General features: G+C 38.2%; 1 protein-coding gene across 1 annotated transcript; it reads right to left on the bottom strand.

The window, feature by feature from the left end:
• Positions 1-501: 501 nt before the first annotated feature.
• LOC124337754 (acetylcholine receptor subunit alpha-like 2) lies at positions 502-17,435 on the bottom strand. The gene is made up of 6 exons (XM_046791780.1): positions 17,431-17,435; positions 16,943-17,090; positions 16,718-16,828; positions 16,227-16,523; positions 2,265-2,543; positions 502-711 (listed from the first exon to the last, which is right to left on the bottom strand). Exons 2-6 carry the CDS (start codon positions 17,087-17,089, stop codon positions 502-504), a joined length of 1,044 nt encoding a protein of 347 aa, XP_046647736.1. The 5' UTR covers position 17,090; positions 17,431-17,435.
• Positions 17,436-17,666: the final 231 nt, after the last annotated feature.

The raw sequence follows: 17,666 nt of genomic DNA on the forward strand, positions 1-17,666 counted from the left end.
GAACCAACCCACATGAACCTGCTATAGACAGAAAAGGTGAAACTGACAAAACGAGGTGTTCCACCAAACCGCACCAAGTATAGGGAACGCGGAGTGAAAGGCTACAATCGCGAATAAATCCAGTTTGGCGCATTAGCAATTTAAGAGCAAATAAGGACCGATTTTCATAAGGACCGATTTTCATAAGGACACATTGATAGAAGTGGTGAATTCCCGGTCGAATTCACCGAGGAAAAACCCCGGGAAAAAATCGTAAGAACCATTCGTCTTTGCCAAAACAAGGTATACTAGACAATTTGCGATGTCGAAAAATTATACCTTCGGAGCTATACATGTGCTAAGCAGCTAGTGTGGCTGTCTCCGTATAAAAGAAATCATTTCGACTCCAGATGTCAAACCGGGAAACTCATTTGCGTTCCACCTTCGTAAATTCTGCAATATAAAATGTAAGAATTTTAACCGGCATTCAAGTTGGTTGTACAGTTAAAGAAAAAAATTGTTTTAAACCTTTGATAGGACGAAGGTCTGGTCGATTTTCCTGCTCACGACGGCCGTGTCGATGTCAACCGCGTCCGCTCGAATCTGACAGGAAGGCGACAACGGTTTATCTCGCTGGGACCGGCTGGGACCGCAACTGTCATTTTGTTGGCCATGTAACCGGCACCATGTACAGCCTGGGCGAACAATGCGGAGGCATCTGCATGGCCAACCCTAAATGCACACACTTTAGTCACGTGGGTAGAGTCTGTTACACGAAGAGAAACACCGAAAACTGGCAAGAATCGAAAAAATACTGGACACATTTGCGGTTTCATCCCCGGTCGTAGCGCCCAGGTACTACCTTAAAAGAGAAAACAAACGTAACGGACCCGAATTTTGGCGATAACGAACGACTGATTCCAGAGAAAAAGTTAATGCAATGTACAAATATTTTTGTTAATAGCGGAAGTTGTCATGGTGGTTAAGGCAAATAAATGTTAAATAGCCAAAACGTTATTCTTATTATTATACCAAATGAGTGGCATGATGATATTTTAATTAAAGAGCAGAAGACAAGGTTAGATAGACATTCTTAGTAAATTAAGTTTCAGGTAATAATTTAAAACCACAAAAACTGAAGATAGCAATTACTATGCTAATAAAATCAAACATATATGTCAAAATGAAGAAAAAGTCCCGTCGGTTCGTTATTTCGTTACTTACTCACCTTGGTGGGTTTTCCGGGATGTCGCTTCAAGGATTTGGATGGACACGTGTCATCTCAAGAAGGGGCGGGGCTAGTTGGGAAATCCCATCCCTTGGGAGTACTCTTTCGTGTACTTCATGGCATTCACACGGTTTTAGATTCAAAATCAAAACAACTGAACTCGCTACATCTGGCGTACGACTGGCGACAGCATAGTGAGAAAAGAATAACAAATGTTTTTCACTTTTCGGCAGAAGTTTAAATACACATCATTTATTCTTTGTGGATCGTTCGGCGTTTGTTCTTTTTTGTTGTAGATAGTGCATAAAACTGTTAATCTTTAAAAATATCTTTTACGTTTGCAGAAGTAGATTTACATTGTTTCTTCTCAGCGATACACTTCTTAACTTTGAAACCTTCAACACAAATCATATGTTTGGCATTTTCTTTCCTTGAAAGTGAATCTTCTTTGACAAAGCCCTGCAGCTTAAATTTTTAGGCATAAAGAACTGCTGTTCCCCAAAAAACATTATTTTAAAAATTGCAACAGCCAACAATTTTGGCAGCAACCTGTTCTACAAAAAATGTTTGCATACCGGGTTTCGAAACATGTATTCCTTGTCCTGAATATTAAATGATATTTCAATCGACTGTATTCCTAGATACCAGTCAGACTCCTTAAGAATTGCCATCATTCCTAATGCAAATTTTGCTCTCAAAATTAATTGCAGTACTTGATGCACTAACTTAATTCCCATTTGATTTCTGCAATTAATTTTGAATTAATAATTTAATCAACCCGACCGTGAGGGGCCAATGACGGAAGAAAATGAGATAATAACGTCAAGCCCCGATTCCGCTTTTTCCGGCTATCTTTTAACGAGAAAAAAAGGGGGTCTTTGTGTGTGTGTGTGTGTGACGGGCCCAGCAGCAGCAGTAGCTTCCGGCCCAGCCACAAACGTATTAAATGAAATATAGAAACAAAAGAAAGACACAACATTGGAGCTTTTGTGTGTGTCATTTGTTTTGTTTTTTCAAGATAAAAATAAAAATAGGAGGAAATTATTATTTCATTTACCGCGTCGTATTCGTCCCGGCGCTTCATGTGATTACGGATAAACTGGACGTCTCGGATGGCCTTTTGCAGTTCGAGCGGGTAGCGCTTGCGGCGACCCAGTTGGCCCATGTCGCGCAAGTTGGCCGGTACGGGGGGCGGCGGCGGAGGCGGCGGGGGCGGCGACGGCGGCGGCGGAAGATTGTTAAAATTGATTATCTCGCAGAGCAATTGAGATCCGTAGTTGACTCGTCTCGACCATCTCCGTCCGTCCTTGGAATTCAGCCGCCTGTTGGCGATGTACTGCCGAGAGTCGAATCAAATCGTCCGTTTTAACTTTGGTCATTTTTCACGCCACATCAATCGCGAAAAGTATAAATTCTGGTTAACTCGACAATTTCTACCCAGACAGACGGGAGGACAAAAGTTTCTTGGAAAAAAAATAAAAGTTTCGGTCAATGCCATCACTTTTGAATAGGATTTATCGATCGGGAGTTTTGGAAAATTGCTAGACGGAAAAAAAAGGCCATCCAAAGATAAATAATGGTATAGCCACTCTCTCTCTCTCTCTCTACAGTGGAGAGAGAAGAATAAGGGCGTGTTTGTTGGTATAAAGGGTTCCATCTGCTTTTCCTTCTGTACACTTATAGGAGGCATATATATTTACTACTACACCCAAACGATGACAACTCGTGAATCGTCAATAACCTATAGCTATAGCGTTCTTGGTGGGCCATGGCGGAGAAGTCGCCTATAGGATAGGCGAGAGGACAGAAGGGCAATCTACTTTGTTGTAAATCAGGTCGGCCAGCAGGCCCGAAAGCCCCTCGTGCGCTCTATTATCAAAGCATCAAGACGACGTAACGAACTGTATACACATCGATGGATCCTCTCTCGACTTCAAATGGGCAGCGATGGAGGGGAGGGGCTCTCTATTGGTCGTCGATATTACTCTGGACTCGCCCTCAACATTTCCCCGGCTATTCCGGGACGAGGAGGACATAAATTTCGCTTCCGCTTTCCATTTGCGGGTGGAGGGGGGTTACAGATCCATTATCCATTTTTTTGTTTAGCTTTTTCCCCGATTGAAACGCAATAAATATTAGAGATGATATTATTTATGAGAAGAGAAAAATGATTTCGATTTACTGAAATAATTTTTTAAGAAATCATTACACGACTACAACAGAGGCGGACTGTTAGATGAATTAAGATTTAAATATCCAGTTTAGACTAGTCAAAGAAACGAAATGCGGCCCAATTGATTCGACTATTTGCATAATCAGGTTGTCGCATTTAATCGCATTAACTAATCCAAGAGAGAAAATGCCCCAGCAAGTCCAATCAGACAAGAATGGACATGTATAATATCAGGGAATTTCCTTCTTCTGTCTCCAAAGTCGGAGATTCGCAAGACTTAGCGAAGGAGACGTATATGCGACTCGGCGCAATGTCGCAATTCCGACATCTGAATTATTCAAATTTGTGTCACGCAGCTGTTAAAGACGACGACGACGAGTTTGGGTTAGAAAGAATGTATTGTAATTCTTGGCAAATGGCAGTTGTCTGTCGACATCAAATTAAATGCCAAGAGAAAATGCGCTTTTTGTTTTTTTTTACGTTTTTTTAAATTAAATGCGCAATTCCTTTTTTTTTAAACTTTACTAATACTATGCCTGTTGGTTGCGCTTAACTGAAACGGGTTAAAATTTAGGGAAATAACGCTTTGAATGGTTAAATAAACTCAAGAATTTAGCTTGAAAAGGAAAAACCTTGAAAATTCCATCATCTTTACAACGGAAAAATTGTCTCATCCGTCCCAAGTTGAAATTCCCGAGGCACATTTTGCGCTGATCGACATAAATTTGAATCGGCACAGGTAATTTGTTCGAATCAAAGATAGAAAATACGGGTATTTAAAAGTTATTATTAACGAACATTGTGTACGAGAAACACAGCACAAGAATTAAGTTGATAGTCATTAAACAAAATGAAACCTTGAGACCTATTGCGACTAGGGCATTCTCAGCATTTCACAAGTCTATCAGAGATGGATGCGAGACTACAAGATACTTGACTTTAAGTTTATCTGTTTAATAGTCATTTGAGCTGCCGAATGCTTTTAGCAGAATGCTATTAACTTCTTACCGCCCCTTGGAATTGAACCCAGACAGCTGGGGCGGTGTCTATACTAGATTTGAGTCTAACAGCAAAGAGCTTCATTGACCATTAGTTAATCGTAAAATGAAATATTCCGTCACATTTAACCCATTTCCTCAGCAAAACTGGATTAGTAAATATCTTGCATTTGGAATCGCTAGCGTAGGTTGTTGGTATGAATTATAGGGAGATTTATAATTAAAACGCGCTTTTATATTGGTGGGTAGTTATGTTCACGATTCAAAAACGTAACTCAACATCCCCTTCCGTGCGAATAGTTTAACAATTCCAACTTGTCGGCAGAACTTAATTAACCAACGACGGAATAGTGAAGAATTCGCCTCGAGCAATTTGCCATTCCCATAGGTTCGTAAAAACCCGTAAACTCCATTTCAAAATTAAAATTCGAATTATGCGGAGATTTTTCCAATTTCAAATGCGAAATAAAATGTTGAAATGATAAACGAAGGCAGAGAACAATTTTAAAACTACCTGGATGAAAACCCCGCCCTTAATCAAATAAATATCATTTTTCCCGATTAAGTTCTTTCAATCACGATCCTATTACAAGTCTGATTAATGAACACGCTTCCTGAAAAAGGTGGCAATTCGGGTATATAATAATGAATGACTTGATAATGAGAAGTAACAGCTAACGTTGCGATTAAAGATATTGCAATACAGGTGCCCATTTTTGTAAGGAAAGGGAGATATAATACTTTGATTTCTTATGAAAATTTATTCATTCTACACACATCTCTGGGCACTCCACAACCACTGCTTCGCAATAAAAATGTCTTACCCATTTTTATACCGAGGTGGAACAATCTACAACTGGAACCCCAAGATGTTAACTCAAGTTCAAGATGATGGTAGATATTTGAAATATTAATATAATTATAGCTTGTATACACCGTTCGTCTTGTAACACATTTCGCAAATCTCGATAACGCAGGAGGAGCTAAGCCGTGCGCACTGATCAATTAAACTTCACCAAACTAATAAAACTAGTAAAACCGTTGTCGTACGTGTCAGGTTCACGAATTAAAGTTGCCATTAGTCATGTGTTATGATTCAGTAGCCCGAAAAGGACGATTTCAATTGCGTTATTTCATGGAGTAGCCGCAACATTAGCGCAAATGGCCTACGGCAATTTAATCATCTTGGAACGCCAGTGAAGCAGTGAGAACATAAAACGTAGAATAAATTAATAGTTCTTTAAAGGCACGAGGGTAATCTGTTTCTATTATTTCAAAACTCAATTTTGAAAAAAAATTTTGCAGCAGTTAAGTGAATGCGGCACACTCACGAGCTCTCCTTATCCCTTTTCATGGCTGTCCCGAGGAGAAACTGAAAACTACTTTTAGTTCCTCAAATGACTTTCCGTCAAACCTCTAATTGCAATTCGATTTGAATTCCCATAAATGAACACGTTTAGGCAGCAGCGCATTTTTAGGTGTATGATAGCGATAAATCCGGACACTAAGAAGTGATTAGATAACGTAGCGAATGCAGTGGCCGAATTTCCTGCTTCCATTTAGGCGGGAAGAGCAGATAAAATAGTTAGTCTTATTTAGAAATGCTATTATCTATTGAGATGTTCCTAGGGCAGCATTCCATTAGCAATCTTATGATCCCATCTCTTTCATATATGATTTTCTTAATCAAGGAAGCTCATAATTTCGAAAGACATTGTTTCATAAGGGATTGAAGGAATGACCATTATTTACATCATCAACCAAACTTTTAATTAAAATGATAACAGTATGGTTATTAAGACACCATCCAAAACGTAAACCAAGCTTACCAATGCCAATCACACCGACAAACGACCTAGATTGAGTTCATCAGTAAAACTTAAAAACATTGGCGGATGCTAATAAAACTATCACCCGCACTTTTAAGTTCACGAGTAAAATATTACAATCAGTCTTGTGTTACGATTCAATATCCCCAAAAATTACGATTTCCATTGCGTAATTAAATCGGATACTGTACCGCAAGCTGAATTAAAATTGCTTACGTCAATCCAGTCGACTTTCAATTCCAGTGAGAAAAATCGAACGTTTTCAAATCAAAAAGCGTTTTTTGACTGTATGCTTTTTTTAAATTGAGCGAATTTTGTTTAGCAATCGTTTAGTAAATGTCGCTCACGATCTCTCCTCATCCCACGTCCCTTTTAATCTTGAAAAACTGTTCGAAGGAGAAAACGCTGATCTTCCAATTCCCCAAACGACTTAAAAATATACCTCAAATGAACTTCCATTTGAATTCTGATAAATGAACACGGTTCGTGATCAGCGAAACTATCAGGTATGTGATAATCAACACTTAAAAAAAGAGGCGATCGAGTAATGTAGCGAGTGCAGTTACTGAAATTCATCTATCCAATTAGAAGAAAAACGAAGGTTAAATAAACAGCTTGATTTGGATAATTATTAACTGAATTGCAGAATGAAAAAACAGACACAACAATACGACATTTTGCGTTTTCGTATGAATTCTTGATTATCTTCTGAATCCAGACTTAGAACCAATTTAGACAAAGAGAATTCCATGGTATTTAAATACCATTCTTCATAAATGAAATGAACTAATATTGATAATTCAGGTGACCAATGTAAATTGTACTCACCAGTTAAAATGAACAAATTCAACGGGGCTCATACAAATGTTGCTATCCTTGACAAGTTCACGAATAAAAATTTGCATTTAATCACGCGTTATGATTCAATTGCCCCCAAACAACGATTTCAATTTAAATAATTTCATGTGATACAGCAAACCAGCGCAATATCGCCTACAGCATTTTAGCGGTCTTGCAACGCCAGTGAAAACGTTTGAAAAGAAAGAAAAAAATTTAAAGGTTTTTAAGTCACAGGGCCATCTGTTTCCATTATTCCGAAATTCAATTTTGAAATTTTGTTTTGCAATTTTCAATTGGACGCGACTCACGAGCCCCCCTTATCCCTTTTCAAGGCTGTCCCGAGGAGAAACTAAAACTTCTTTCAACTCCTCGCGACTCCTCGAACGGATGTCCCGTCAAACCTCAAATGCAATTAGATTTGAATTCCGATAAATGAACACGGAGTCTCTACAACACAGCCTCAGGTACATGGTAACGAAAATACCGGACGTAAAGACGTGATTTGCTAACCTAGCGAATGCAGTTGCCGTAATTCCTCCGTCCAATTAGGCGAGAAAAGTACTTCAACTTATTTTAATATTTCTTAAATAGTTATAAACTGAAACGAAGACCTTTGTAAAGCTTGTGACACAGTCACAACTTCATATTGACGATTCTTGAATATCAATGGTACAAAAGTAATTCAGAAACTACAATTTAAAAGTTTAACGCTTTATCAAGCCACTCAATGTCATCAGCGGCCCACAACCATGGATGTTAAAGCTTGGCCTGACGTTGCAGAACTAATGTTTAATTCTTTTTTTAGAATCACGAAATCCGGATTTAATGTATCACCATCATCATGCAAGCTAAGTTCACTAATATTGAGGACACAGACAAACAATTTCGATGGAACTCAACAGTTCGTATTAACAAAATGAACGAAGCTAATTAAAATATCACCGTACTTGTCAGGTTCACGAATAAAAAATTGCCATTATTCATGCAGTATGATTCAACAGCCCGAAAATGACGATTTCAAAGGAGTTGTCGCAAAATCAGAGCAATATCGCCTACGGCAACTTAAGTGAACCTTTTCATTAATGTCTCGAGAGAAAGGAGAAACTAAAATTAGTTCCAGTTCCTCGAATAAATTCTTATCCAACCTCTAATGTACTTCTATTAAAATTTTGATAAATGAACACTGTTCGTCAAGAGCAAAACTGCCAGGTGTGTGATAATCAAAAGACTAGAAACAAAGGGGTGATAGGCTAATGAAGCGAGTGCAGTTACTACAATTTAACTGTCTAATTAGGAGTGAATAGAGGGTTAAATATTCAGTTTCATTTGAACATTTTATGAACTGAATCGGACAGTTCAAATCCTTAACCTGGAGATATTAATGTGTTTCAACAGCTCGATTTTTCCCGTTTTTGTTGGGATCGGTGTTAAGAGAGCCAAAATAGATTAAGTGGGAACAACTCATATCCAGGTTAAGTAACGCTGTAAAATTAATGAGAAATATCTAATACCATATCAACATACACTTGAAGTGTACTAACGTCTTGGAAAGAAACAAACAGTTTCGGTTGTAAAAATAAAGTTAGACTTTATAAAATTAACGAATCCAACTAAACAACTGCCGCACTTGTCAGGTTCACGAATAAAAAATTGCCATTAGTCATGCGTAATGATTCAATAGCCCGAAAACCACAATTTCAATTAACGTAATTTCACGTGGTACCGCAAACCTTTGCTATAGGGCCTACTGCATTTTAGGCGTCATGCAATGCCTGCACGAAAGTTGTAAAAAGAACCAACAAGTTATACAAAGCGATTTGTTTGTGTTGATATAGATAAAATTTTGAAAGGGAAATTTGTTTTTAACAATTTTTTAGTGAATGCCACTCATTCTATCTCCTCATCCCACGTCCCTTTAATATCTTGAACGAATACCCGAAGGAGAAACTTTCGAACTTGAAATTCAACAAATGACTTCAAAACAAGTCTCAAATGACGTTCCATTTGAATTCTGATAAATGAACACGGTTCACCAAGATTAATACTGTCAGGTAAATGGTTATCAATAGTCTGGAAAATGAGAAGTGATTGGCTAACGTAGCGAGTGCAGTTACTGTAGTTCATATGTCTAATTGAGAGAGGAGATAAGATTAAATATATTTTACTTAATTAGTATGGGCAAGTTCCTCAACTCAGCAGTATGGATGCTCTATGATAGCCTCTCGTCGACTTGGACAATCAGGTGGACTCAAACCATTGCCAAGAGAACTGAGCACGACGAAGCGAGCAACACATCCTCTGGGTTGTGGGACACACACAGCTAATGATAAAAAAGGTCATTACGTATCACCTTCAACATATAAACCAAGTTCACTAATGTCGTGGAAATAAACGAACTCACAAATGGAACTCACCAGGTAGAATTTACAAAATTAACGGAGCCAAAAAAGCTATCCCCTTGCTTACCAAGTTCACGAATAAAAAAGTGCCGTTAGCCACGCGTTATGACTCAAAAACCCGAAATGGACTCATTTACGTAATTTCATGTGGTGCAGCAAAATTAGCGCTAAATAGCCAACGGCATTTGAGGCGTCTTGCAATGCCCGCAAAGAATTGTCAAAGAATAAACAGATTACAAAGCGATTTGTTTTTACTGATTTAGATATAATTTGAAAGTGAAATTTTATTTTGAAATTGCCAAGTGCCACACGCGAGCCTTGTGTTCCTTTAACAATTTTCCCAATTAAAACCTTCTAGTGAACGTATATCTTGAATGAATCGCAATCAAAGTTTAAAAGTAGTTCGATCATTTCTGATGAATGAACACGTTTCTTCAACAACGCAACTATCAATATAAATCAAAAGAGTGATTGGAATGTGCACGAAATAAAATAATGCGAAGAATTGAACTTTAGCGTTTCGCATGCCTACCTAGCTAAGACAAGACGCTTAAGTATTTACATTTCTGATAAATCAATAGTGAGGGTCCAAAATGTTAGTTGCCATTGCACAGAATAGTGTCACTCCAATCCAAGATTGGAAGAATCTATTCTGACGGAATGTTATTCAACTGTACATCTTGGTTACATTAAACCTAAAATAGTGAAGGTTTTAAATTGGGTAGCCATCTCGAATTGGTAAGCTTAAGTTCGCATTCCAACATACGTGTCACCGATCGGATAGATGTGTTAACTTAAGCTCAATCAATGGGACTAACAAAACTTACGCTCCCCTATCAAGCTCATGAATTTGAAAAAATCAATTAAGACAATTTACACTGCCACAAGACACACCTATCGTTCGTCCCGCCACGCACATACACATCTATAGATATCAATAAGACCCTACACTTTCAACTGGATAACTCCTGGAGGAGTTTCATAGAAGAGAAACATCTGATGTTGGAAATTTCTTCAATGACTACCAGTTAAACTTTAAATGTTATTCGATTTCACTTCTGACGAATGAACACGATTCTTCAACAGAGCAACGATCACGTTAATACAAAAGAGTGATTGGAAATATGCATGGAACTAACTAATACAACGAGTTCAAATTCAACGCTTCTCATGTCCACCCAGCTAAGACACGACGGTTAAGTATTTACATTTCTACTGGTCAATTACACAAAATTGTCTAAGATATTTATTGATGTGGAAGAACATTAAGTTTCTCAACATCTGCCAGGAAATTAGCCGACAACACTCAGACGGTGAAAGAGACAAAATTCCTTAATAAAGATCTTAGGTACATATTTAAGATATAGTAAAAGTATTTAAATGGTTAGCCATCTCGGAGGTGTTATTTGTTAAGCTAAAATTTGCATTATTTAATGCGTGACACGGATCGGATACATGTGTTAACCTAAAACCAATCAACGACACTAATAAAACTTTCTCTCTCCTATCAAGCTCATGAATTTTGAACAAATTAATTAAAACAATTTACATTTCCACAAGACACGCCATTCGCTAGTCGAAAATTTTAAAACTTTGTGAAGCAATCGTTAAATGAATTCAACTTACGATCTCTCCTGATCCCGAGTCCCGTTAAAATCTTGAAAGACGGCCCGAAGAAGAAACCTCTGATCTTCAAATTCCACAAGCAAATTCCAAACGTACCTCAAATGAACTTTCGATTCGAATTCTGATAAATGAACACGGTTCATCAATAGCAAAACTGTTGGGTAAATGGTGATCGAAAGACTGGAATATTAGTGATTGGCTAACGTAGCGAGGGAAATTACTGTAATTCAAATTCGAAGAGAAGGTTAAATATATTCAGTTTGATTTGGAGAGTTTAAGATTTCTATCCTATGTTCAAGTCCACAACTTGGAAGAATGGGATGGGGATTGCCCGGTAAGCTGATTCTTCAAAACACAAGTAGTCGAGCACTGATGTCAAGAGGGAAAAGCATTATGCCGTAAATCCAAACCAAGATATGAAACACCATTAATAAGGGCTAAATTCGTGGTTTATGAAACACCGTCAACGTGTAACCAAGTTCACTAATGTCGATGACACAGACTACAATGTCGACTGAACTCATGAGTTCGTATTTACCAAATTAGCGAAACCAACTAAACTATCGCCGTACTTGTCAGGTTCACGAATAAAAAATTGCCATTATTCATGCGGTATGATTCAACAACCCGAAAATGACGATTTCAATTACGTTATGTCAAGGAGTATCACAAAATAAGCGCAATATCGCCTACGGCAATTTAATCGTCTTGCAACGCCAGTGTAAACTTTTTTATGGGTAATATAAAATAATAGATTTTTAAGTCACAAAGCGATCTGTTTCTAATATTCGAAAAAATCCAAACATTTGAAATTTTGTTTTTCAATTTTTAAGTAAATGCCACTCAAAAGCGACTGCACCTTTTCACGGCTGTCTCGAGGAGAAACTAAAATTATTTCCAGTTTATTCGAATAAATTCTCATTCAACCTCAAATGTACTTCTATTACAATTTTGACAAATGAACAATGTTTGCCAACAGTAAAACTTTCAGGCGTGACTATTAAAAGAATGGAAATTAAGAGAAGATTGATTAATGTAGCGACTGCAGTTACTGCAATTCATCTGTCAGATTAGGCGACAAGATAATGTGAAGTAATAAGCTACATTTAAAAAAAATTCAATTTTAAATGCGAGACCTGGAAGAAACATTGGCAGTTTATCTTCCTGCTTTAATAAGTGATGAGACTGATCATAAATTATGTCAGTTTCAGATCCAGGTTTTAGACCAGTAGCAAATAAAGAAAAATTCGAGGCCTTTTAAACACCGCTCAACATGTTAACTAAGTTCACAAATTTCGAGTTCACAGACTGACAGTGTCGATTGAACTCATCAGTTAAAATCTAAACAATTTACGAAGCTAACTTAACTATTGTCGTACTTGTCACGTTCACAAATAAAAATGGCCATTATTCATGCGGTATGATTCAATAGCCCGAAATCGACAGATTTCAATTTACGCAATTTCACGTGGTGCCGCAAACCAGCGCAATATACCCTAAGGCTTTTTAGGCGTCTTGCAATGCCCGCACGAAACTTGTAAGAGAATGAACAAGTTACAAAGGGTACTTTGAGAGATAAATTTTGAAAGCGAAATTTAGTTTTGCAATTTCCAAGTGAATGCCAATCACGAGCCTTGTGTTTCTTTTACAACTTTCGCAAGGAAAAATATCTGATGTTGCAAATTTCTTTAATGACTTGCAATCAAACCTCACCAGTAGTTCGATTTCATTTCTGAGAAATGAACACGATTCTTTAACAGCGCAACTGTCAGGAAAGTGATAACCAAAAGACTGGAAAATAAGTGGTGATTGGTTAGCGTACCGAGTGGAGTTATGTAATTCATCTGTCCAATTAGGAGAAAAGAGAAGGTTAAGTATTCAGTTTGGTATGTAAATTTTAAGAACTGAATTGCAGAAGTTCAAATTTTAAACCTGGTGGAATAGCCGAATAGGATTAGGTATGACGTCCCTTGACCACTTCCCCACTTGAGGCGCCATACACTTAAGTCAAAAAGAGGAAATTGTGACGAAATAGATGAGCAAACAACACCAGGTTTTGAGCAATTAACAAATAACAATAAATTCGGGGTTTATAAGACACTTTCAACATGTAACCAAAGCTCAATAATGTCGTGGAAACAAACGAACAATGTCGATTGAACTCATCAATTAGAATTTACAAAACTAACAAAGCCAATAAAGCTATTGCCTTACTTGTCAGGTTCACGAATAAAAAAAAATTGCCATTTGTCAGGCGTTATTATTGAATAGCCCGAAATCGACGATTTCAATTTACGTATTTTCACGTGGTGCCGCAAACCAACGCAATAACGCCTACAGCATTATAGGTGTCTTGCAATGTCCGCACAAAATTTGTAAAAGAATTAACTTGTTACAGAGGGTACTTTTTTAGATAAAATTTTGAAAGTGAATTTTTGTTTTCAATTGCCAAGTAAATGCCACTCATGAGCCTTGTGTTTCTTTTACAATTTTCCCAAAGAAAAATATCGGATGATGCAAATTTCTTCAATTGCTTCCAATCAAACCACAGATGTAGTTTGATTTCACTGTGAACTGTGAGCACGATTCGTTAACAGCGCAACTATTTATTGTATGTGGCATCAAAGGACTAGAAAATAAGAAGTGATTGTAACGTAGCGAGTGCAGTTATTGTAATTCACCAGTCCAATTAGGAGAGAAGAGAAGGTTAAGAATTCTGTTTGAATAAATTAGTTGAAGTCCTGAAGATGGTAGATAAGGCTTCCATAACTCACACAATTTTTCTTGCATTTAAATCAAGGGTAAATGTTGTGACGTTACTGAAGCAATATCAACATTAGGTTCGGTAATAATAAACAAATAACGATAAATTCGGGGTTTATAACACCCCAACGACATGTAACCCAAGTTCATCAATGTTGTGGAAATCAACGCGCAGTGTCGATTAAACTCTACGGTTAGAATTTACCAAATTAACGAAACCAATTAAAATATCACCGTACTGGTCAGGTTCACGAACAAAAAATTACCGTTAGTCACGCGTTATGATTCAATAGCCCAAAAACGACATTTTCAATACATAATTTCACGTGGTACCGCAAACCTTGTCTACAGTGCCTACGGCATTTTAGGCGTCTTGCAATGACTGCACGAAAGTTGTAAAAAGAACAAAATAGTTATACAAAGCAATTTGTTTGTACTTATTTAAACAAAAATTTTGAAAGTTAAATTTTTTTTTGCAATCGTTAATATAAGTGAATGCCGCTTACGAGAGGCCTTGTTTTTTGTTATACGACTCTCCTGAGGAAAAACTTCAGATGATCGTAAGCCTATAACTTGAATGACTTCCAATCAAACTGTAAATGTAGTTCGATTTCAATTCTGATGAATGAACACGGTTCTTTACTAGCGCAACTATCAGTTTAAATCAAAAGAGTTAATGGATATGTGCAAGAGAATGACTAACGCGACGAGTTAATTTACAACACTTCACATGTCCACCTAGCTACGAAAACACGCTTAAGTAATTAAAATTTTATTAATCAATTGCTTAGAGTTCCCAAGACATTTTGAGGATATTGGTCAACTAGATTTCCGCCTCCAAGAAAAAAATGTGTGGATTAATCTGGAGACCGAAAAACAATTAATGATCTTGGGTTTCATTTAAAGAAAATATCACTGGGTATTAAATGAGTAACCGTCTCGAAGGTGATAAGCTTAAGTTCGCATTCCAACATACGTGGCATCGATCGGATACAAGTGTTAACCTGAGTTCAATCAACGACACTGATAAAACTTTTCCTCTCCTATCAAGCTCATGAATTAAAAAAATCAATTAAGACGATTTGCACTGCCACAAGACACGCCATTCGTCCATGCACACCCCCCCCCCCCCTTAAAAAAATATACTTAGGCTACCCATAAAGAATTCTACATCCGTGTAGCCCCGCCCAACAGATATACATCCGCCACACACACACATAGATAAATCTCAATAGGATCCTATACTTTCAACTGGATAACTCCCGGAGGAGTTTCATGGAAAAAGACTTCCTCCATCTTCTCCCCCCCCCCTCTTATATCGGCGATCACTTCTCGCCCCAACAATTTCCCCAAACAACAACAACAACAACATCGGAGAACCTTTACACAGCAGGAAAGCAATCCCTCCCGCAGTCTTTTTCATCCTTCTTTGCCTACACGACATCTTTTTCTCTCGGCTTTCCTTTTCTATATTACATCTAAATATCCTCCGAGCTTTCTCCCAGGTTTTTTCTCAACAACAGCCGATGGATGTGATAGGCGGAAGAGACCGTTCTCTCTATCAAAAAGGAGGCCAATATATATACCGATCCTCGCGTCTATCCTGGCGCATCGACTGACGTCTATCTCTACTGCATCTCTTCTCTATATAAATAGATATAAGAACAATATAAGTCGGACCGGGAGGGAAAAAGGGCGACGGAGGGTAAAAAACTAAAAAAAGAAAATAATTAAAAAAAAGGAGCGCGAGCCCCAATTCGGATGAATGACGATATATACACACCGCCAAAAGCCCATGCAAGAGAAAGATATTGCTTGTCATTTCGCGCTTCATTTGATGCGCATATATTGCGATTCCTGCTGCTAGTCATCGTCGCGGTCCCTCCGCACATATATAGCCCACCATCGACTCCATCCATCCACGACCGAATAATTTAGCGACGCCTTTCGCTCTTATTGTCGGCCCACATCATTTCTCTTCGAGATACCGAACGGATAAAAAAAATATAGAGACGAGCCAGACATGCACGGAGGAAAAAAAAGAGTGGCTATTTTTTTTCCTTTCGTTCGAAAAGCGACACACACACACACTATATTCGGTTTGCTTCGCTTGACTGCATACTACTACATAGGGCGGCTGATTTATTCATGTCACGTCGCCGGGCGGTCGTCAACGTGCCCTAGAAAACCTATACCACCCCACCCCACCACCATTGGACAACTGGCCAAGTGCTTAGAGTGGGTTTTATGTTACCCGGAAGAAGTAAAAAAAAGGAAAGGCGAAAAAAGATGTATGCGAATTCGGTCGACGACATTCGACAGATATTTGTGTTCAAAAAATAACGGGACTAAAAGAGAGAGAGAAAAAAACAATTGGATTTTGGAGCTGACCTTCATGCGTTCCTCGACTTCCTCGTTGACCCGTTTGGGGACCCGCATCAGGAGGATCTTTGGCAGCCGGTGGATGAAGATTCGCCGGACCCACGGCGCCATTTTGTGGGTGGAAGGCTTGCGGTAGTGCATGTTGAGGATGACGATGGTGATGAGGACAGAGAGGCCGACCAGGAACATGGTGAAGAGCAAGTATTTGCCGAGCAAGGGGACGGCCAGCGACGTGGACGGGATGATCTCCGAAATGAGCAAGAAGAACATGGTCTGCGAGAGGAGGATGGAAATGCACAGGGCCACCTTCTCGCCGGAATCGGCCGGAAGGTAAAACACCAAAATCGAGAGGGAGGAAATGTTAATTGTCTAAATCAAGAATTGAATGTTTAACTTAAGTAAATTCTAAACAAAGAATACATAGGTAGCCCATATACGTAGACTAAAAATTTGCAGCAAAATGTTAACCCACTTGATTCATCTTACGAACACATAATTACCATTTCAGATTTCCGGTTTTCATCTTGCAATAAAGTAGAGACCTCATCAAAGAGGCGTCTTGTTGACACGACAGCCTGTACGTTGAAAAAGGCAAGATCCCCTCCGCCATGCTGTCACAAAATTGAAGTAGATTTGTAAAATAGACTTAAAACAAAATAGCTAGTAATCAACAAAGTAAATGTGTAGCAGCCTTACTGTACAAAGTAGTTTATCAGCTTAATTACTTTAAATTGTTCTGAAGTGTTGCTACATGTGACGAAAGCTACAACTGGTACAGGTAACAAGCCTGCAAGAGGAACACCTTTCACCAGCTGGCTGCAACAAATCCATGTGCACATTGGACTGCAATTAAAAAGCTCAGATTTCACCATCCTGTTAATATGAAAAAAATAAAAACTCAATTACTGTCAGAAACAAGGTCATAAAATACCTAAATGTGTAACCTTAGGGTTCACAAGTTGACCAACATAATCACTTTTACTGTTCTGAAGTATAACTGCAGGTGACGAAACGTACAGCCGGTACGTGCAGCAAGAGACGACATTTTGAGGAAACGTACAGCAGTTTTAGGCCACATATGTGGCCTGAAATCTGATCAGATCATATGATTAGATGGAATTGCCACATATAAATTGTAGGCTATGTTATCTGTAAAATTCACCACACAAAAAATTTTAATTTAATAACCCTAAAGAATACAAACAGAAATTACCATTTTTAAGAAGAATAATGTCGGAAAAAAAGTACCCCATAATTACGAACGTATAGGTACGTTCTTGAACAGACGAACAGTTACTGTGTACGGAAAATCGTCTCTTTTTCCTATTGGTGTACTTTGCAGATATCTTGCTCACCAAGAACATCAATCACCATTATTTCAACAACTGTCAATTGATGTTGCTTAACAGTTACTGGAGTTTATTCTTCGTAGGGATTCACTAGCAGTTA

The sequence above is a fragment of the Daphnia pulicaria genome, chromosome 4, assembly GCF_021234035.1.
Source record: "Daphnia pulicaria isolate SC F1-1A chromosome 4, SC_F0-13Bv2, whole genome shotgun sequence".
NCBI classification, from domain to species: Eukaryota; Metazoa; Arthropoda; class Branchiopoda; order Diplostraca; family Daphniidae; genus Daphnia; species Daphnia pulicaria.

What these genes read in the sequence shown, in the direction of transcription:
- LOC124337754 (XM_046791780.1), bottom strand. Translation starts at nt 17,089, where the DNA reads ATGGTGAAATCTGAGCTTTTTAATTGCAGTCCAATGTGCACATGGATT. An exon ending in AAAACCGGAAATCTGAAATG is followed by an intron (nt 16,524 to 16,717) that starts GTAATTATGTGT and finishes TCCGGCGAGAAG; the next exon opens with GTGGCCCTGTGCATTTCCAT. An exon ending in AAGTCGAGGAACGCATGAAG is followed by an intron (nt 2,544 to 16,226) that starts GTCAGCTCCAAA and finishes GACTCTCGGCAG; the next exon opens with TACATCGCCAACAGGCGGCT.